The sequence below is a fragment of the Sturnus vulgaris genome, chromosome 5, assembly GCF_052056855.1.
Source record: "Sturnus vulgaris isolate bStuVul1 chromosome 5, bStuVul1.hap1, whole genome shotgun sequence".
Taxonomy (NCBI): Eukaryota; Metazoa; Chordata; class Aves; order Passeriformes; family Sturnidae; genus Sturnus; species Sturnus vulgaris.
The window spans coordinates 59,906,181-59,928,146 of NC_142247.1; the positions used below are offsets into that span (position 1 = coordinate 59,906,181).

Below are 21,966 nucleotides of genomic sequence, written 5' to 3' on the forward strand. Positions count from 1 at the left end.
CTCAGAAGCATGCACTAGCTGAAGATTTAGTCTCCCTAACATAGAATAAACATTTACTGTGACATATTTTTACTAATAACATTATTCCCACCTTTCACATCTATCACAGAACTCAGAGCACCAAAATTTTATCTTCTGTCACTAGCTGAAAGAGACCTCTGGGATTTGTGTTTTCATGTATTACCATGTGGATGTTAGGAAGTTAATCCTTACCTTTAGAAAGAAAGGTTTTCTAATTTAAAAACCCCAAACCTCTGAAATCCTTTCTGGACTATCAGCAGGTCAATTTGAATTAACCTGACAGCTAATGACTACTTCTTAATTTGAAACATGATTATTGTATGCAGGGCTATGAAGTTTCATGGAGCCTTTATCACGGAGCACATTATGTTAAAAGCAGGTCAATAGTAGATAAACAATAATAATTTGAGGAGTGCTATTACACTTTTAAGTTCCCTTAATTTGGAATGCTAGAGTTATTTCAGTATGCCTGCATCACATCTTTTCTAATCATCATGAAAACTCTTTTTCTTTAATGTGATAAACAGTGCAGTGTCCAGAGAATAGCTTAATGAATAATATTTTGCTTATGCATTATGCACATTAACCCAAATACAAGTAAAAAATTCTATTTGAATATGCTCATTACAAAATTGCTTCATTTTGATTGCATCTAAGTGAAAGAGTAACCAACATGGCCATTTTTAAAGAGTCTAAAAATACCCATTTCCACTGAACTAATTTGTTTGTTATTAGTGGTAAAATGTTGATTAAAAACATGGTATTATTACCACCTGAAGATAGAACCTTTTACATGGCACCACTGAAAATTTCAAATCTGAAGATTACTACCTTCTTGTTTCTCATCTACTGATCTATGCATTTGAAAGGCTTTCATTTATCAGCATCCTCTGACATTGTATTGCCACCCAAGGAAAACTGATCATCATTGTTTTTAATCAAAACAGTAAAAAGTATTTGTGTCCACTTTTCACAGAGACTATGATTTAAATTAGTCTTTTCTTGTTTCTAATTCACACCACAGAGAGCAAAGAATTTTTTCCAGAAAACACCACTAGCATTTCCTACAGATTTAGCATATTTGCTTTATTTTTCTAAATTCTTTAATTTGATGAACGGTTTTGAACACCTATTATCCTTTCAAAATGTTGATTAAATAACACCAGGGGCTAGACTGCATAGAAAAAGTTACATAAAAAAAGAACACACAGAGATAGGGAGAAAAAAATTGTATATGCTAAAAAAGCTTAAGCTACAGCTTACCGGTCATAGTCTCCATTACACAGTGCTCTGACAGAAATCTTGAATGCCTGCCACACCGGATTTAATGTATTTTTTACAACCTCTGTTTTGTGGCAGATTGTAAAACTGTAATTAAAACAAAAAAAGAAAAGATATATTTTGTATGTATTTACTTTTTCTTTTGTGTCATCAAAGATGGAATTAAAAGAGCTGCAATCATTCATACATATAATGTCCATATAAAATATAAGGTAAGAAAAAAAGAAATACGGTGAAACCAGAAGGAAGGGAAGACTGAAGAGACCCACTGGAGAGAGATTACAGACTAGAGTGCTAAACAACTCTAAATATAAAATGTTTTTACCCAAAGCTTCAACAGGAACTATAACCATTCAATGAGTATTTCAGGGAAGAGCAGTTTCCATTTCCACTTGTTTAAACAGACCTTGTACACGCAGGAATTAGTCACAGATCCAGAAAGAAAGTGATCTTGTGAAGATCTGACTCTTGGTTAGAGATTAAGAAACTGAGCCAAGGGAATGATGGCTTTCAGATTCTTATTCCCCATTTTATGTCCATGATTTTTAAACCAGGACCGTCTTAGGTAAAACATATAAGCCTCTCTGAGATTCCATGATCACCTTCTCTCATTAACTATATTAGCACATTGTGCTTTCTTTAAATGATGCAAAATTAAAATACCTCTTTTGAACCCTCACCTTGGGGACTAAATTGTTCAAAAGAAAACAAGAGACAAAGTCATCAACTGAAATTCCTCATCCAGTTGCAACTTTACCCTTTACCCAGCTACCCTTTGAAGGAATGTCTTCCTTGTACCCCAAACGCCTACACTTTTATCCTGGTTATGATTCAGAAGACATTCCTGAAGCCAAAAAAAGGAAGCATCCTTCTGCCACAGGTGCAGAAGTACTGCCCCAACATCCCTTTGGATTTGGGAGACCCATAAAGCATCACTGGCCCAACACTCACCCCTTAGAAGGAAGTGGGGAAGAGCAGCACTCAAGGCCAAGAGAGGCTGCATGTACCAGCACTCCCAGTAATACCCAGAAAATTTCATAAGTGACCTTAATGCCACTCACAGAGGAGCCATAACTCCTCCAGGCTTGCAGTTTTACATAGGCAGTGTTTGCTTAGGAAACTGTCCCTGTAATCTGCCTCCAAAAAAAAAAAAAAGAGCAGGTAGCAGAAACACACATCATACACAGATTTATGTTAGGAACTGCTCCTCTTAAGCTACAGAAAAAAGTAATATCATACATGTCTAGCCTTTGGTTTGATATATGTTAGATGTGAGGACTTTCAGTTTCCAAGAAATCTTAACCTTCAGTAGAGCCCCACAAAGGCAGTGTTGTGTTGACCAATGAATGTCAAGGCTTAGTAGTGGAACAAAAGAGATTAGTCTATTTTAACAAATTAAAGCAAGAATGTAGCAAACAGCCATTTGTAAAATATATAAATTCTATTTCAGGGATTTTTTAATTCGATTTCCCAGAACTCCATCAAAAAGATAAAATATATTTCCTAATTTAAATTTGCAGGATAAAATGTTTTATCTAACACAATTTCTAAGTATTAGCATATTTTGCAGCTACAATTTTGAGCATTCTATATAATTTAAATGCATACTATATCTTAACAAAAGTAACACTATTTAGCTATTACAATTAATTGTCATAGTGCTCTATATTTATGAGACATTTACCTCTTAAAACCCTAAATTGCAGTATTTGATCACTTTATTGCAATCGTTTTATTCCTAAAGTGCATAACATCACAAACTGAAATCCAATAAACATTATAAAAGAAACACAGCTTAATCAGAAAAATTAAAAAAAAAGAAAGGTATATTATCTGTAAATAATTAAGTTGCCTAATGATTAACAGAAAATATACTCAACAGGCATCTACCTGCCATCTTCATTGCTTCGATGAAATACAAGGAAAGGATCAGATTTCCCAAAGAAGTCCTTCTTGTCTAGCTTGTTTGCACAAAATTGCATTAAAACTGAATCCTGAAATGGGTAATAAGGAAAAATTACAGACAGCTTGCAGTCCACTACACTTAAAGAAAAAATAAAATTGACTAAACTATGCAAACAGAAAACAAAATAAAAAAATAAATCTTCTAAATGCCTTCTACATATTCACATTCGTGCAATGTCTTCACAGAGCAGTTTGAATGGCTGGAACCAAGAATTCCTTTTTAGAGACACCAGAAAAAGAACAATTTTTTATGCTAAAATGGCTCAGGATTTTTCAAGGATTTCCAGACATCCAAAACTGCATTCTGAAAGTATATGCATAGGCAAGGAAAATATATTAGAATTAATTTAAAAAACTCCAGTCAGGCATGACTCAGCCTCATTCCTTCAGTGACTTAGACCTGCTGCTGTCTGCTCCTTCTGCCTGTCAAGCAAGTGGCTGCTGGCTCTTAAGAATCCAGAACCTTCAAGAAAATGAGCCTGAGAGGTACCAAGTACATCCAATCTGACAACAAGAAAAGTTTCTTTGCTGTGATCAGGCAAACAAAGTCACACATGTCATCTCTTAGGGCAAAGTCAAGAATGAGAAAAGGATTATAAATGCAAAGATAAACCTGCAGACTCACCAGTTAATTGGGGCAGAGCCTGCTGGAATACTGTTCCATAAACAGGTCTGGAGATGCAACAGCAACGAGAGGATGATGGGCACACCACTGAGTGGGGCAGGGGAGCAGGTGACAAAGGACATTGCAAGGTCCACATTTCTCACAGCTTTCTGTCTTGGTCTTACTGCTAAGATTTGTGTTTCAAGAGTCTTGGAAACCTGAGACCCAGACCCAAGAAAGTCTGGAACAAGGATAACTTGTGCTTGGTAGAGGACCAGGAAAGGGAACCTTTAACACAGACCAGACACACAGAAGTCCACGGGACTTGGTAGGATGCACCTGAGAGTACTGATGGAATTAACCAATATCACTGTGGGGTCACTTTCAGTTATCTCTAAAAAGTAATGATATTCAGGGGAAGTTCTCCTGTCTTTGAGAAAGGGCAAGAGGATCCAAACCAGTTTTATCTTAAACCCTGAAATTATGATAGAGCAAATAATCCTGGAAATCATATGCAAACACGAGAAAAATAAGAAGGTCACTAAGAGACATCAGCAAGGATTTACAAAGGGGAAATTAATGCCTGATCCACTGGAACAGCCTAGTGGGCGTTGTTTATTCTTCACCTTAGCACGGCCTTATACACTGTCTCCCATAAATCCTTGTTCACAAACTAATGAATTATAGACTAGATAATGCCAGTGAGGGACACTGAAAAAGGACTGAACTGCTGGGCTTCAAAGGGTCATATTGAGTGGCAATAAGTCCACCTGGAACCAGTCACTAGCAGTGTACCTAAGGCATCAAAAATGGGCCAAAAATATTGAACATCTTCATTAACAATCTGGATGATGGACAGAGTAGACCCTCTGGAAGTTTGCAAACAACAGGAAACTAGAACTAGCAGTTTATACAACAGATGGCTGTGCTGTCATTCAGAGACATCTGTACAGGCTGGAGAAACAAACCAATACGAACCTCATGGGGTTCAACAGAGTGAAATGCCAGGTTCTGCACTTGGAGGGGAATAGCCTCATGCACCAGTACAGGCTGCAGCCAAACAGCTGGAAAGCAGCTGGGCAGAAGAGGACTGAAGGGGCTTGGTGGACACCAAGTTCATCAATGAGACCTTGTCAGCAAAAGCCAACAGCCTGTAGGGCTACATTAGGAAGAGTGCTGACAGAAAGTTGAAGGAAGTGACTCAGTTCTGGTGAGGCCACTCCTGAAGTACTGCTCATTCCTGCAGCACTGTTCTAGGCTACCTAGTACAAGGAAGGCACAAACTTGCTAAAGCAATTCTACCAAAAATGTCACTAAAATGATTAAGGGATTGGACCATCCCTCATCTGAGGAGAGGCAGAGAGAGCTAAAATTATTTAGCCTGGAAAACAGGTTTATCAATTTGTGTAAGTACATGATTCTAGGGAATAAACAGCCTATGGTTACTGGCATCCATGGAAGAAAAGGTGGCAATATGCACATACTTGGAATGTGAGAAATTCCACTTAAATATAAGGAAAAACCTTTTTACTTTGTGTGCTGAAAAGCTGTAACAGAGAAATTGTGGAGATTGCTCGGATTCAAAGCCCAACTGCACAAAGCCCTAAGAAACCTGCCCTAAGAAAGGCAGGACTTTTGGACTAGACAGTCTTCCAAGGTCTTTCCCAACCTCAGGAATTATGTGATTGCAAAACTCACTGACATTCTGAATATGAGCTATAAAAATCTGGATAAAGTACAAAAATACAGAAGATCAAGTATGTGACAGCTGCTGAGACATTGCAAAAGACTGTGGACATGAAGAAGCATTAGAGAGGATGCAAGAGATATTGAGCATTAACTTCTGCTTCTTTCTGCTTCTTCTCTATAAAACTAAGAGCAACTTAAAAGTAAACAGTATTTTAACTTCCCATATAAATCACAAAATTCAAATTTGTAAGTTATACCATTAACAATCCAGTGCAGTGTAAATCATAAAATAATTTCCATGTTATTTTTGAAAAGCAATAAGCACACTTACTCTGCAACAGCCTAGTTCCTCTGCTGTTACTATGACCGTTCCACACTTCTTCCCAGGGATTCCTCTGCAAGGAAACACAACCACATCACCTTAGCTCCTAAATATTATGTATGAAAGTTACGACTGACACAGAGGGCACAAGGTAAGTTTTCAAGTCACGAAGCTGATGGTATGCAATTCAGTTTCCCTTTTCTGCCACTTGTCCTGTGTAAAAAAATTTGGTTTATCCTAACTGAATTGGTAAATGAGTTGTACATTTATTCTAACTAGAGAGAAACAAATCAGTTTTGATTTTAAAGGAAACAGAATTAAAAGTTTAAATAGGTTGAAATACTACCAGAAATCTACTGTGCACCCCCACATGGATGTTTCCTTTTGATACTCTACAACTGATTTGTGAAAAACATCCTATTGCAAATTTTACTTAAACAAAATACCTAAAATGTAGTTAAAAGTAAACACTAGCATTATTTTACAACATTTATTCTGAAACGTCTATGAAGACACATAATAATCTAACCATCATATCTGATACAGGAGTTGCAAAATAAATTACTATTCACCTAGACAGGAATTAAAAACATATGCTGCAACACCAGAAAGCCAAAAACACTTCCTCAGCATAAAAAGCAGCAGAGAAACAGAAATAATCTGATAGTATTCAGTGCCAACAGCCTTTTGGAGGGGGACACATTCAACGCAGAGGGCCATGGGCATTATAAAAGAAGGACAATATTGACATGATGGTTGATAAAGAGGTGAGATACTTCAAGATTAGCACAGAATTTCTCTGCAGAACCAAAAGTTCTCATTTTTCAGGAACTAAAAACTCTATCAAATGACTTGTGCAGTTTTTGATGCTATTAAGTACAAAGTTTGTATGCTTGAGTCTACATGCGTGAAAATAGTACTGGACCATTGGCAAACACTAAGGAGTTTGTTCCCTTACAAATTCCCTTGAAAATCATTCATTAAGAAAAAAATCCTTAAATGTAAACTAAGCACCCTGACAAAAACCTCAGTGGTCACAGATGAGGCAAATGGAACAAACTTCAACTAGCAATAATGCCCTGTAAGAAAATAATAAAATAATTTCAAGCTGGTCAAAATTTCAAGTATGAAAAAAAATAATTACTTAGAGATTCATCATTACAGACCAGTCTTTCCAATTGCCAGAGAAATACTGGCTAATACTATGTTGAAGACAAGCATGTAAGAGTTCCAACTCTTTAAATCCAGAATGCAGTGCCATTGTCCATTTTCCTCAGCTCTAAGGGATAGCTGGTAGTGAGCTACACTGGAACTGGTTCTATGGCACTGAAATTACAATAGAAAATTTATGTTCAGGCAACTAGTTTCTCAGAGTTTCTCCAGAAAGAGTTACAGAGCAGGGTTTGTGGAATAATGATGAGCATTAGATATATATAATAGAGAGAGAGAGATTTTCTGTAACCTGTACTGCATAAATGCAGTCAACTCCATCATTCAGGGCTAGTTATCTGAAACTCAGATATAGAAAATGTGCCAGTCTAAGTGTGAATAGAGTGCAAATTGAAAAAAGGAAAACAAAATGTGAAAAATCTATATTTCAGTGGGTCCTACTGGCTTAAGAGTCCAGAACCTGTAGGTTTCTCTATAGGGATCACCTCTTTTTGGACAGTATTTGAAGGAGCAGGTAATTTCATTATTAGAGGAACAGAATAGAAAACCATTATCAAATTAAAGGTTTTCAAAAATACCTGCATGTCTAGATAAGATACAGTATTGAGAAGTAATTATTGTCTCCTTAGAACAAATTATTCCACAATTGACATATCTGCAGCACCAAGAGAAGTTTAAAAGGACACTCTGAAGAGTACTTGGGCTTTAACAAGGACTGAAAGGAGGACCTCTACAGAGTCTGTGTAAAAGATGACAATTTATGCAGAAATTCAAATCTGAGAGGTGAAAAAGTCTCCAATTCTGCAAGCTGGAATTGCAATGAGGCAGAAGATAGAACATTTTTCAGGTCATTCAAAAATTTACAGTCTTATCCATAAATTTGTAGAGCCTAGCCCTCTGACAGTCACATCCACAGATAAAAGGACAGGGCAAATATATATAGAAAGTCAGTTCAGGTGTTTTTCTATCAGTTATGTTCACAGCAAGATGACAGGAGAAAGAACTTCATATAACAGGCCAGCTGGCTCCAGTACAGCCTCATTAGCAGGCAACGGCACTCAGGTGTGAATAACCAGCAGAGAACACTCATTAAGCTTTGCAATGGCCCTATCTCCTCATCAAAGGGAATCCCTACAGGAATGCACTTAGCAGATACTGAAAAAAAAACACTGCTCAGAGTTATAAATGTGGCTAGAATCTTCTCTCTAGGAAGACAGAACATGCAAAAATCTAATTCTGGATAATGCCTGAGCAGGTGACACTCTCTTGAGAGAAAAATGAAACCACACAATTTCTGGAAGTGGATGCATCTGCACATTATCCTTTCGTGCCAATACAGCTGGAACATGCAAAGCCAGTCAGGGTAAATCTTACTCATGGAGCTTGTCTTGAGAAGGCATTTAATGAATCTAATAACCTAACAGGTAAAGAGAACAAATATTACTGTTAAAATGTCACATTATCCATTTCACCTTCTTTGAATTAGTAGAATTATTTTCCAATAGAAATTATCCAAAACATATGGGCACATCTGTACCTGGCCAGTCTGTAAAATAAAGTGCAGCACTAAAGTATGTTCTTGAACAAAAAATGCTCACTGTGACAAGGATAACAGGCTACCACACTACAATACTGGGAGCAAGACTCTCCTGTGACAGAAACAGAGAGGGAGGTTCAGGGGACAATCTCACAACTGCCAAGAAAAAATACTGTCAGGTTTCTGCCTCAGAGGTGTAATCCACTGGTGCTTTTAACACCAATGAAACTGCAAGGCATGCATGCCATGTAGGCAAAGAAAACTGAATTGTGTACCTTCACTTTTGTACTTGCTATGAAGACTAGTGCAAGGTGGGTTTCAGCCTTCCTGCCTGACCACAGCAATGGTGACCCTCTAGGCTTGAGACGTTTAACTTTGAGGAAGGACAAGACTACCCCTTCACTGTAGGCTTCCTAAGGCAACTTTCCCTGATGATACACAATTTGACTTGAAGCTGGACAGCTCATGACAGCCATGGAGTCCTGAATTGTGTAAGACTTTTGTAAATGCCTAAAGTAGATAGAGCTGAAGAATAAGCCTCAAGTCTTTCTAATTTTCATTTTAAAAGAACATCAGAGCTTACTTGAATGCTAATCAGAGAGCGGAATTCAAGCTTCTCAAACTGCTAAGTATAAAAAGTGCTACTTCTGTAGGGTAGCTGATTGGGACTAAAACAGCACCAAGCATTGTCTTCTTTGTACATGCATTGGCAGAGAACTGAAGAGGGAAAATGTTAATGAACTTCAGAAAAACGGTGAAAAGATAAAGCTCTCTTAACTCATAAAGAACATTCATGCTATGAGAACACAGACATGACTTCATAAAGAGAACAGTAAATTAAAGCAGTAAATATTCCTAAGAAGGGAAGACATGCAATATTGTCAATTCAATTCTCATTATTTGAATATCAAGAGACATTAAACACACATCTAAAAGGAAACAATCCTGAAATGCAATGCAACAGTTTCACGAACAACAGAAATATCTACTAGACACCCAGATATCCAGACTTCAGAGTCCAGAATGGACAATCATTCAGGCACACTTGTCAAGTCACAGCACTGTCAAAAGCACCAATGACATAATAAAACAGGGACACTATGAAGAACTGATAAAAACTCAAACACTCTTCACTAACATGTATCTACCCACATGTTGGGTCCACTTAGTAACTACCATACAAGAGAGTATCAGAACCCAGACCTGAGAAATGCATGTCTGCCTAAGAGAAAATATATTACACAGGCCAACACAACTGTGAAGTAAGACTTTTTTCCACAGATTCTTCACTGATATTTTTTTCTTTTCTCATAGATCATTCAAAACTTTAAACTTCATCTGTTACTCATTTTAGACTTCATTTAACCTGTACCAAATGCTAAACTGCTGAATGGATGCCTTTTAATCTACATGTTCAAAATAAATTTTAGGACTTTTCTCAGTGAAAAAAACGTATACTGCACTGAATAATTTACTAATTGAGCACAGAAACAGATTTGAAGACTTTCAAAAAGTCAGATAAGATTCATCTTGCTAAATATAAGGGTCTTCAAAGCGAGCACTTTCTCTGAACAAGTGCCCACAGGCTTCCAGTAGAATCACCTGACAATGAGTACACCCAGTCCATGAGGTTGTGACAGTGCAATTCACTGTGGCAGCTGGCACGAGCTAGGCCTAGACAGGGACAAGTCAGTGAGCTCTTGTTTTAGTACAAGTAAACAAAACAGGGCCAACCTCCTGTCCCAATTGACAAGACAGAATTTCTGTGCTTGAACTGTGCAGCTGTCAAGAACTAAAAACACATCCAGAACAAGCAGTGACTGTGTGTTGCCATCCCACAGGGCTGGGGCTCTGGTTCTCCTGGGACAGCCCAGGAGCTGGGCAGGGACTGTTTCCTTAATTGTGTAACTGGAGTTCCCCTGCCTGTGCCTTGTACCTCTGTGATTCTTTGAGTGTGTGGAGATGGGTTTCCATAAGCTGATGACTCTCCTGGGATGGGTCTGAAAGTAGCCAGGGCAAGGTATCTGGGCTCCTCCATCTACCATTGGGACACTCCTCTCGTTTGTTTGCAGATAACCTTTTTAATTACATAACCTAACATAACTTTTCTATTATGACACTTACTGTACTGGTCCTCAAGGTTATTTCCCAGACATGTTTTTAGAAGTTTAATATCCAGAATGGGATTAAGGGGAGAATCACAAAATATCATTGTCTAACAAACACAGTATTTGCTGATGTTAATAATTTTCTGTGATTGTATTAGAAATCTGATAATCTGGTCAGCTAATTCTTCACTGTTTCTTTGTGAAGGTTTTTTGCAAGAACTCAAATGCTTGAACAAAAGGTAAAAAAAGTTTTATGGTGTGCTAATTTGCAAACTAAAACAAAAACATTTTTTAGAATAGTACACTCAAGCTATTTCCAATGCAAGATGAAACAAGGTTGACAATAATTTTAAATTAGTCAATTCCTTTGCTAGTTGTCCAAAATGAAACCTAAATTATCATAGCCTATATAAAGAAAGATTTCCATTCCATGTAACTATTTACTCTCTCTTAAAAGCCTGTCAAAATATCAAGACATCTCACAGCAAAAAGGTTCCACACCTCTTGCCTCATGCAGCAGTATGCATTCATCCAGCATTCCAGAATACTTACACAATTGATTTTTCCAGTCTGCTCCCCTGTGATCCCACTATTTCTCCCAGTGTACAAAACATCTGTCCCAAAAAATCCTGAAAAGCAGTAACATAAAAAACTCAGAATTGTATTTCACACAATGAAATTTGATTTCCTATTTATCTGAGCTGTTGCCTACTGAAGAACAGATTCTGCTGAACACCACATCTCAGTAATACCTATCTAATAATGAATCATAAACAGACTCACTACCACCTATTTGACATAACAGTAGGTTACATTTACAGATGTAATTCTAAGGCACTACACAATCACTACAGGGAGCGTGTAATTGCAGATCAATGGCTAAAAGTCTCATCTTTTCACTGTGAAGTACACACACAACATTCCTTCTACTATCCTCTTTTCCTTTGTTCCAGGTTCTCAAAGGTTCTCTTACCAAAGCCTTCCTGTATTTGTTTTTTAAAAAATTCACTGAGAAGCCTCTGAATTCTACTCTTGCATCTCTAAATTTTAAAGTTACTATTTCATCACTCCCACTTCAAGACAACATAAGTATAAAAGGTTTCTTCTAACACTGAGACACAATTAAAGCATGCTTCAGTTTTAGGGCCCAAATAAGTATCAACAAATTGCAGTACATTACATATCTGAAAAGGTGTACATGCATGCTCAAATATGCCCTTTGCAAGAGAAATGTCCCATTAAAATTATACTCATTAGCATTATGTGTTTTCACTCATAGCACAATCACTGTATTTGTCTCTATGTACCTGATATTACTTACAGTCAAAAGATAATAAACGTACTTAAGTTAGCACAAGGAATTATAATAGTGAGGAAGAACTTACGTGTTTTGACAGGTTAGGACTCTTTGAGTCAACATCATAGCTTACAAAAAAAAAAAAAAAGAAAACTTGTATCAGCGTTGCCAGATGACATATCTGAGGACAATTATGTAAAGAAACAAAAATCAAACAATTCTTTCACCTATTTACATAAACAGATTTGTGAATCAAAGTTCCCCAGTAAGGAAGACAAATTGAGTCATCACATATTATAGAACTATGGTTCACTAATTATTTGAAATTAAATAGTTTTAAATAAAGTGCAAGTTTTAAAGAGAAATTCTTCTGATATTCCTGTTTGAACAATGAAAGATGAAAAAAGCAGACCAAAAATTAAAAATTAATCTTAGAAAACAAACTAACTAAGCAAATAGAAATAACTGACAAGAACTAAACTTCTTTTAGCAAGAGTTTGACTTGTTCTTTTGAGTTTATCACAATCTTGGTCTCCCTCCAGCTAGAAAATGTTATACTTTCCCTTCCATAATCAAGTCAAGAGTTAAAACAATTACTCTCCGAATTGAAGAGATTGAAAAAAATAACGTAATAAATTCATACAGGATTACTAAACTCTATAACAGTCTTCCATCTTTATCAGATAATGCAAGTAATACTTTTATCAAATAACCCATCCAGATTCAATACCACTAACTAAACTGAAAATGTTTTTATCAGTTATGTTACTGCCCATCTCAGGATCCCTGCATGTTTCTGTTCCCACTGCATGGAATGCTATCCTTTGGTTGTGCTGCCACACACATGGGTTGCTGGGGTGCATCATGGACCACATCACAAGTCAGGATGACAGGAATACCATAACATAGCTGGATGTGGTGCAGCACAGTCAAAGCTTCAGAAACAGCTTTATAAAGAAAATAAATTCCTCTAAATACCATTAACAGGAGTTAAAACATCCAATTAAAAGCAAACTATTTGGTGAAATTGAATGAACAGAAAAACACAACTTATTATTTGACCTGAGGGATAGCTACAAAAGTAAAACAAAGAACAACTTCACTGGCGAAATCACTAAGTACCAGCTGTGAGCAGAAAGGGGCCTGTGACATTGGTGGCTGTACGTTTTAGGAGGGGTCATGCTCATTTATTGAAGCAGCAAATATCAAAGATATATTTGCCACTTGATTTTTTTCCCCCTGCAAAATATATGAATCACATAAGGAATTTCTTTGAAAAATAACACTTTGGCCAACAGTAGTACACAATTTTGCCAGGGAACTGAATACAGGAAACTTTCAAAGTTTCAGAATCGGGATTTAATCCATGAGTGGCTATGTGAGATTCACATTTCTAACTCAGAGTTCTGAGATACTTTATTTTTTGTCTATCATTGTTATAGAGCTCTAGAGTAAATTCACACAATATGGCTACTTGGTCATCTGAAGACAAAGACAGCAGCAGCTATTCAGCTTTAATCTCAGAACAGACTTGTGTCCAGGTAACCCAGGACAGCAGCAGAAAGCAGTCAGGTCTTTCTGATAAGTACAGAGAATGTGTGATACTTACAGCGTTTCATAAACAGACACGAGTCCATTTCTCTGACTACATAAAGAATTAAACAGGAGACTGTGTCTTCCCTTCCAGGCCCTTTCCAGATAGCACTTATCCAGAAAGTCTTTACAGACTCCCCTTTCTTTCTACAGACTGAGCTTGGCTTTCTCTTTTTCAGTTCTTTCCTTTCACTTTTCATTTCTATTGCACTGCCCCCTCCCCATAACCTACATGCATCCTACGAGAAGCAGGAGGCAAACAGATACAGATTTCCACGCAGCCCCCACTGTGTGGCTATTTCAGTAATGCTTTATACTTGGAGAGGAATCCTTTATTTCACAAATTGATTAGGTCTGACTTAAAACTTATTTTAAATAACTCACAATAGTTATACTCCAGAGACTGAATGACATTAAACCCAACTTTTAAAACTACAAATAAAGTCTGCATCAGGCTTCCATTGTGAAAGTCAAAGAATTTGTACCTAGCCACCTCAAAGCACCCTGTAATCTTCCTGGCTTTAAATATTTCCTTTCATTCCTTGAAATAGGTGGTTTAGTACATCTTACAAAGGAAGTGAAAAGAAATTGGAAAAGGGTTCTTCAACTAAAAAAGGACATACAAAGAAAATTTGTGGCCACAATGTATAGCGGGATGCAAAATTGCAGCAAAAACTTAATTATCTGTGAAGGTTATTCATACTCTCTCCTAGAACAAGGTTAAGAAAGAACTGCTAGAAAGAGGATGAAAATTAAAATAAACAAGACAATCTTGATTATCACAAAGACTGAAATAATCAGTAAGGACTGACATATAAGAGACGACATGCATGACCTGGTGACTGGACTCTCAATTCTGTTTTCCAAAGAATAAAGTAAGTGAAAGTCATTTCCACCAGTGGGAAGAACTGAGAACATCTGGAATAATGTCAGAAGCTATCTATTTCTAGAACAACTGCTGTTGTTTTAAAATCTTAAAATTTAGTATATTTAGATGCAGAGTAAAGAAAATTTTGTCTCTACTACTTGTACAGTATTTTATTTCTGGACAGTATATCTGTACCTGTTTTGCTGGCTATGCTGCAAGAATATTTCAGCATTTTGACATCTTTTCCTTTCTATTTTCTGAAAGTAATAATTATAAGCATAATTGTACTTTGACTAGTTAACATCTGCCAATTTCTTAAAACTCTGTCATTATTATGTTACACATTTATTTCTGAGGAAGCAATGCTAAATCAGTCATGTTTATTACATTAGTTTATCTTATGTCAATAAATACCATCTCTCTTCAAGTCAATTTTGTGCTGGACAAAACTTTACATGCTTACAGAGGTTACAATATTAGAGTGAAAGACTGTTAACTTACAAATCAAATCGCAGATTCTCTCTTTCTTCAAAGAAGTAGTCCATTATAAATTTTCTTACAAAATCTGGATTTAAAGTATTATCAATTACTTCTGTTCTTCCAAACTGTAAAAGAAAAGTGTAAGTTTAAGCTACAGATGCCATGAAAGAAAATGACTGCATTCACATTAACAGATCAGTTACTTTTGGATGAAGACAGAGTGGCAGAAGACCTCGTATTTCAACACAGTGGCACATATCTTGTATTGTATAACCTAAACTTCATTAACATCAGCTCTCAAAGCCAATAAAATACACAAAAATGTGAATCAGTAACAAAAATCCATGTTTCCTGAAAAAAGTGCCAAACACAACAGCAAGCAAAAGCTTGCATATATTGCTTATTTCAGATAGTTTTAAATATTGGGGAACACAGTCCTTCCACTGTAAATGCATAATTTTTGAATCATCTCCTATTTCACCTCAGTTCACCTCTCTCTTCATCACTCCTCTCTCTGATTTTTTGGCAAAATGCCTTTTCTTTCTTGATGTTTATAGGAAGTACCTTAGCCTCTGTCAAGCTGAAAATAATTTAAAAAAAAATAAAAAAAAAAATCAAACCTTAGCTGGGGAAGGCTCAGAGCAACCTCGCCTGACTTTGGAGATGGCTTTTCATGGATCAGGAAGATGAACCAGGTACAGCAGATGAATAGGAGGCTGGATAACATACAGGTTCTTTTCACTTAAATTATTTAATGATTGTCATATTTCATATATCATGGGTTTAAATTTTGTAGCTCCATTAGAAATAGAATTATGTATCAATCCAAAGGAAAAGTTACTTCACAAGAAAAAGAAGTTATAAAACGGCAGTTAAGCATCAGTTTTAATCTCTTAAAATAATGAAATATCATAAATGTATAAGTACATTTCATCTCTTCAATTCTGCATTGTTTTCAATAAACAGTACTTCATTTTACACTGCAACCATGTTACCCTTGGGAAATCTGTCAGACTCGATTTACAGTACATTACAGAAGTGTATCAGTAACCTAAGATAAATATGCAGTGTGCTGATGATCAAATCACACCGAGACCAGAAAAGGTCTAACTGAATACCCATTACACTGTCACCTTCATCTCTCACCAGTTATACTCAGATTGTTACAAAACTCAAGAGACAATTCAGTGGCACTACTAACTTTTCTTTAAATTATTTTAAATTACTGGTTTGGGTTTTAGTGGAGGCTTCAGTCTTTTTGTCTGTTTACTTCTTTTTTACATGGGCTACATAAATGATTCCTTCATATATGTTTGAACTCAATGACCTTAAAGACCTTTTTCAACCTAAATGGTTCTATGATTAAACTACTATAACTAATTACCTAACTTACTAATTACTAATAGAATTTACCTTACTTGTGACATCAAAATGCTGTTCTCTAAAAATCACTAGTCTACACTTTCCAGCTAAATTAAGCACCTTTTGAAATCTGTTCTCCCAATTACCTATTTTAAGCAGAAGAGGTTACTTCTGTAATCCAGTCACTTATGACTAGTAACATAGCTACTGATTAATTAGTTCTCCACATGGCTTACTTTCTCCACTAACAATTGAGTAAAGCTACAATTTCAACATGGCCAAGAAGCAAAAACCTTCAGAAGCACTATTCAGGAGAGTAACAGAATCAATGTAACTATTTAAAGGGACTAATCTTCTACTTACCACCTTAATTTTTTTTTACTGCTGGTATAAATATAATATGCCAGAACATATAAAACACAATCCTGATTAAGACCCTCCACAATGCCAACCTCTAAATTTTGACTGTTATAACAGACACTAGGAATGGATTCTACTCACTGAACTCTACATCTGATATAGTCAAAAGTTCAGGCTTTTGATCATCTCTTGGAGGCATTTATATAGAATGACTCATCTGATCTAATGCAGACATCTAAATTAGGCCTGATGAACTGCTCTCAGGATGTTATTTTTTCCACTAAGTGTAAACAGAAAAGTGAGTTGAAAATATTTGTACCTGAACCTCCTGATAGACAAGATGGAGATAATTATGATTTAAAACAAAAAAAACTCTGATTTTCTAGCAACTGCGATGTTAAAAGTCTGTTTTAATGCCTGTAGATCTTAAACTTCCTCTTTACTTATATGTACTTCTAGGTAAGATTGTATTATAATCTTACCATCAGGACAATTTTAATATTAAAATGGTAAGTACTTGTTTTAACAGCTACACAAGAGAAGTATGAAAATTACATATGAACCCTAGACAGTAATAAAAGCCAAAATTTTGAGTGCCAAAATCGTCTGAACTCTGGACCAGAAGAGGACCCAAATGCTTAAGCGATGATCTAAGCTTGACAAGCAAACTGTACCAAGTCACCTAGGCTCCTGAATGACTTAAGAATCTGCTGTTGTCACAGTTTGCTATCCAGATATTTATAACCCTGTTTATGTCCACTGCATCTCCTAATTGACCTATGATTAGGGAATTCCCATTATGAGTCCCTAAACTGACATTTCTTCACACAAATCATCAGAGGGATGTGATCCAGTAGGTATACTGAGAGGATGTCTAATACCCACTTAAGAACAACACAAACCAGCAATTTTCCTATAAACTACAAATTAAATAGGTACACTGTTTCACATATTGCAGTTACATGAGCTTTTCCCCAGGCATGAGACAAATTCAATTCTCTCTTCTTGACAAGACTGAAACTCACATCCACCATGTTTCAGGAAAGCAGAAGATACAATTCTCTGGCCAGTTGGCCATAAAATACCAGTTCTGAAAATAACAGTATCAGACCTCCTCTCTTTTACAGGGAAAAACAGTAAGATAGTACATTCCACTCTTGGCTCTGTTCTTAAGGCCCATGGCCACACAGCAATCCACCTGTAGTGAAGAACATCTCCACCAATCTTCTCTGACGGCAGGTAAAAGTGTATTTTATCAGTAGAAAGATTACCACCCTTCCCCAATACTATCAACTCTTTCTGATAACCTTAAGAATAACATTAGAGGAGAAAAATTAGATGACTAAGTACTGGGACAGAGTTCCACGCCATAAATGTTGATCTGCAGGTATCCAATTCTGAGGTACTTGATTTAGTTTCTTAAGACATATCTCTCCAGAGTGTTTACACTCACAAATAGGAAGAAAAAAGTCCAACCTATGCATAATATCCTCCCTCCCTTGTTGCCTACAATAGTGCACAGTCTATTCAGCAGCATGTAACTTCTCTGAAGCACTGCACAGCAAAGGCAGATCTCTACCACAACTACAGGCTAGTTTTGCTGACACCATCAGCACAGCTCAGTCCTGTTTGAATGTCTTCCTCTCGAGAGCCACAAACCTTATCCAAATTGACAGCTAAGTCTGGTTTAATTTATCTGAGGGAGACTGTAAAATGGGAAACTCATGCATTTTATCTATTTTGTTTTCTTTTTTGATGGAAATATGTGATGAAGATATGGAAATTGAGATCAATGTGACTACATTTTAAGTGTTTGATAGTAAATAGGACCCCCATAAGCCTAGTATGGCATTCAAGAGGCTATGACATGCTCTCTACTGCTAGGACAAATGACCAGCCTCAAATATACCCAAAAGGTTTATACACCTATGAATATGCATCTTACCTCTCTCCATTCTTTGTTTCCAATTGCTTGCGTGTACAAAACACAGACTGTGATGGGAAAAAAAAAAAGAGTTTGGTTATTTTTAAACTTGAACATATCCTTAAATAAAGTGAACTAATTTTGTAGTCTCTTGTGCTGTGGAAATTAGTAACTAGGACAATCAAATGGTAAGGTTTTCCTTCAGCTGTCAGCAATCCTAATCAGACTGGTGACCATGTGGTGTACTTGTTGCAGAAATCAGCTAATAAATGGACTGCTTCTAAAATAGGAGGCAGCACTTACACCTGACCTCCAGCAAAGCACTTGACAATCTTTAAAGGCAAAATTGGATAAAAGCAGGTCTTCTTTAAATGTGGGTGGTCAGACTATTCAAGATAATCTAATGCACAATTACCCTAAAATCTACTTTCTTCAAGAGAGAAGAAAATAAAAGTAAAAAAGCAGACTGAAAAGAAACAGGGGAAACAGAATCAGAAAAAGGAAAAAAAAAAGCTCTCAGGTTTTCTTCCTCAATTCTACTTCAAATTATTTATATATATTTAAGCATCTCACATATGCATGCTTTATTTTTTTTTTAACTAAAGCCTGATAAAAAATTGAATCAATTAATTTGCTGACCTAATCTGTTTTTGAAAGACCAAGCAGAACAATCCCACAGGTGTGACACAGAATCTCTATTTCTAGAACAGCACTCACTACACATTAAGCTGCAGCTTTCACCACAAGGACTGGTGATAGGGGTGCAGTGATTATAATCAGGTCTTTTAAACACTGTTTTAAGTACAGATCATTTGCACTGAAGGAGCACTATAAACCTTATTTTTACAGTCTATTTTCTACTAGTTGCAGGTAACTACGATAAAGCATATGATAAATTTTTACCTGAAACTCCTCTTCAAACCCTTCCTGAACAACAGAAACACAGGTATTTCAACATTCTTTTCCTGTACCAATCATTATTTTTTAAAAGAAGGTAAAAATAATACTGTTTCAGGTTGCAGCCTTGAACAACAAAGGTAGAGGTTTGATTTTATTGTCAGTGAAGTTAGTATCATCAACAGCTGAAAGCAGAAATGAAGTCAACCTTCTAAATACACTTTCTTCTTACTTGAAATGCATTTGCTCTACACCAAAAAAAAAAAAAAAGAAAAGAAAATCCCCTTAGGCAGTAGCAAATAAGAGGAGACACAGAAAAAAGCTATTTCAATATTTTAGCTCACATAGAAGCTAAAAGTTTACACTTTTATTTTTTAAGTAAGATGTCTTGTAGATGAAAAAAAGCTTTTACAAAAAAAAAAATTGAAAGTAATTCTCAGGAGATGTCTGTCTTTCCCTATTTACTTTAAATAAACCCTTGGCAATCATGTCCCTACCTTTGCTTACTATTCATAGTAGAGTGAACCCAAACCAAAAAGCTTATTTTTACAACACAAGCTGCTGGAATGTATTACATGAAGAATGAAGTGAAATGGGAAAATATAAGAAAACAGAATGAAATAGAAGCTGTGAAATGAGCTAAAGAAAGTTCTGTAGGTTCCTGAACTTCTGACTACCCATCCAGAATTGCAGAATCATAGAACATCCTGAGCTGGAAAGGATCCAGCTCCTGACCTGCACAGGACAGCCCAAGAGCATTTCCCAAACATTTCTTGAACTCTGTCAGGCTGGTGCTGTGACCACTGCCCTGTGGAGCCTGTTCCAGTGCCCAACCACCCTCTGGGGAAAATCCTTTTTTACTAATACCCAACTTAAACCTCCCCTGACACAACCTCAGGCTGTTCCCTTGGATTCTGTCACTGGTCACCACAGAGAAGAGATCAGTGAAAGCTGTAGATTGTAATAACGTCTCCCCCTCTAGGCTGTAGATGTGGCCAATATTTTAAATAAAATAAAAATATAGACTAATAAGCTATCACCTCATACAGCATATTATTTTAAGTAAAAGGTGCAAGTCTGACAGGGATACATACACATGTGCATCTCAAACTGACATTTCAAAATAAAGTCAGCCCTAATGAAAGCTATAGAAAAGACATACATTTCAATCTTTCTGATAAATACTTTGTAAATTTAGAAAAAAAATTTTGAATTATTCTATCTTTCTTCTAAAATGTACCCCATAAATTTAAGGAAGCCAACCATGATACTGGTCTCCATCAATGTTAAGATTCACTATCTCCAATGGGTCTCGGACGGAGTTTTGTAAAGATCTTGATACATTAATTGGAACAATCAGTCAAAAACTGTGTCAAATTCATATCAGACTGGAATAATGCAGATAAATACAGCTAAGTTGATCTAAAGCACTTGAAATGCTCACACCAGAGATTAAAGGCTCCATAAAGCAATCCATTTTTTAGTAGAAAACAGTTAACAGCATTGCCATGAGGGAGAAGAAGGAATAAAGGGGGATAAATAATATTTCAAAAGCCATCATATCATCCAATCACATCCTAAGACAGAGCTGAAAAAATAATTTTTCTCTCATAATCTCAAAAACTGAGGTAGCAATGAGAATGCTCACAGCAGCACACTAATGAACAGTAACTGAGAAACCCTTTTGGAAGGCTTTGCCATATTGAGTTGTTCCAAGAGAAGATACATCTACATCTGTAGTCAGGAATATTTAGTAATTTTCAACCTGGACACTGATACCACACTGTCATATTCAAGGCAGATTTAATTAAACCTTGCAATGAAGAAGAAGGTGGAAATGTCAACACTTATTACTTTGTTGTAGATACAGTTCCAAAAATATTACAGATTATTATAGCCTGCATCTTCCTATTTTCCCACAAAGACTGGGCCTCCCTCACCTGCCCTGCCCATCTCAGTTTTCCCAAACACATCTATTCCAGTTCAAGGAAGACTTACCCATGGTGAAATTCACCTTTTCCTCATGCTACCTAAATCTTTGCATAGTACCAGTTCTAGCAGGGCTCTCCAATACTCTTCACTGACCAGCTTTTATACCTTCCAGGCAGAGGTGCCCTAAGGTCCCTTTGTCCCAACTACCAAGAGATTCTTCATATTGTTACTATCCTCCCTGGGGAGATTCCCCAGGGAGGAGTTTTTACATTTTCAGTCATTCATCCTGGACTCTTTTGATGATTAATACTCAGGATCCACAGGGTTCCACAGGAGGATATTTCATCCAACTGTGCTGCTGCCAGCACAGCTCTGCAGGGCTCAGCTTGAGTTGTCAGAGTATGGGAAGAAAACAATTCTGCCTGTCATTAGACAGAAGAAACATGCCAAAATCATTAACCTGTATCTCCTCGCCAGGTCTCATCCCTGCCACATCAGGGAATCGCTACTTTAGCTCAGCTTTCTACAAGAAAAAAACCAAACCAACAAAACCCAT

General features: G+C 36.5%; 1 protein-coding gene across 1 annotated transcript in view; it reads right to left on the reverse strand.

Annotated features, from left to right (window-relative positions):
* The window catches only part of CPNE8 (copine 8), a 72,849-nt gene that overhangs the window by 34,334 nt on the left and 16,549 nt on the right, over positions 1–21,966 (reverse strand). Inside the window, exons 3-9 of the mRNA XM_014868965.2 lie at positions 18,603–18,649; positions 14,957–15,060; positions 12,083–12,122; positions 11,250–11,326; positions 5,892–5,955; positions 3,193–3,296; positions 1,285–1,389 (exon numbers count right to left, since the gene is read on the reverse strand). Coding sequence (XP_014724451.1) covers positions 1,285–1,389; positions 3,193–3,296; positions 5,892–5,955; positions 11,250–11,326; positions 12,083–12,122; positions 14,957–15,060; positions 18,603–18,649 — 541 coding nt within the window. The remainder of the gene's footprint in view (positions 1–1,284; positions 1,390–3,192; positions 3,297–5,891; positions 5,956–11,249; positions 11,327–12,082; positions 12,123–14,956; positions 15,061–18,602; positions 18,650–21,966) is intronic.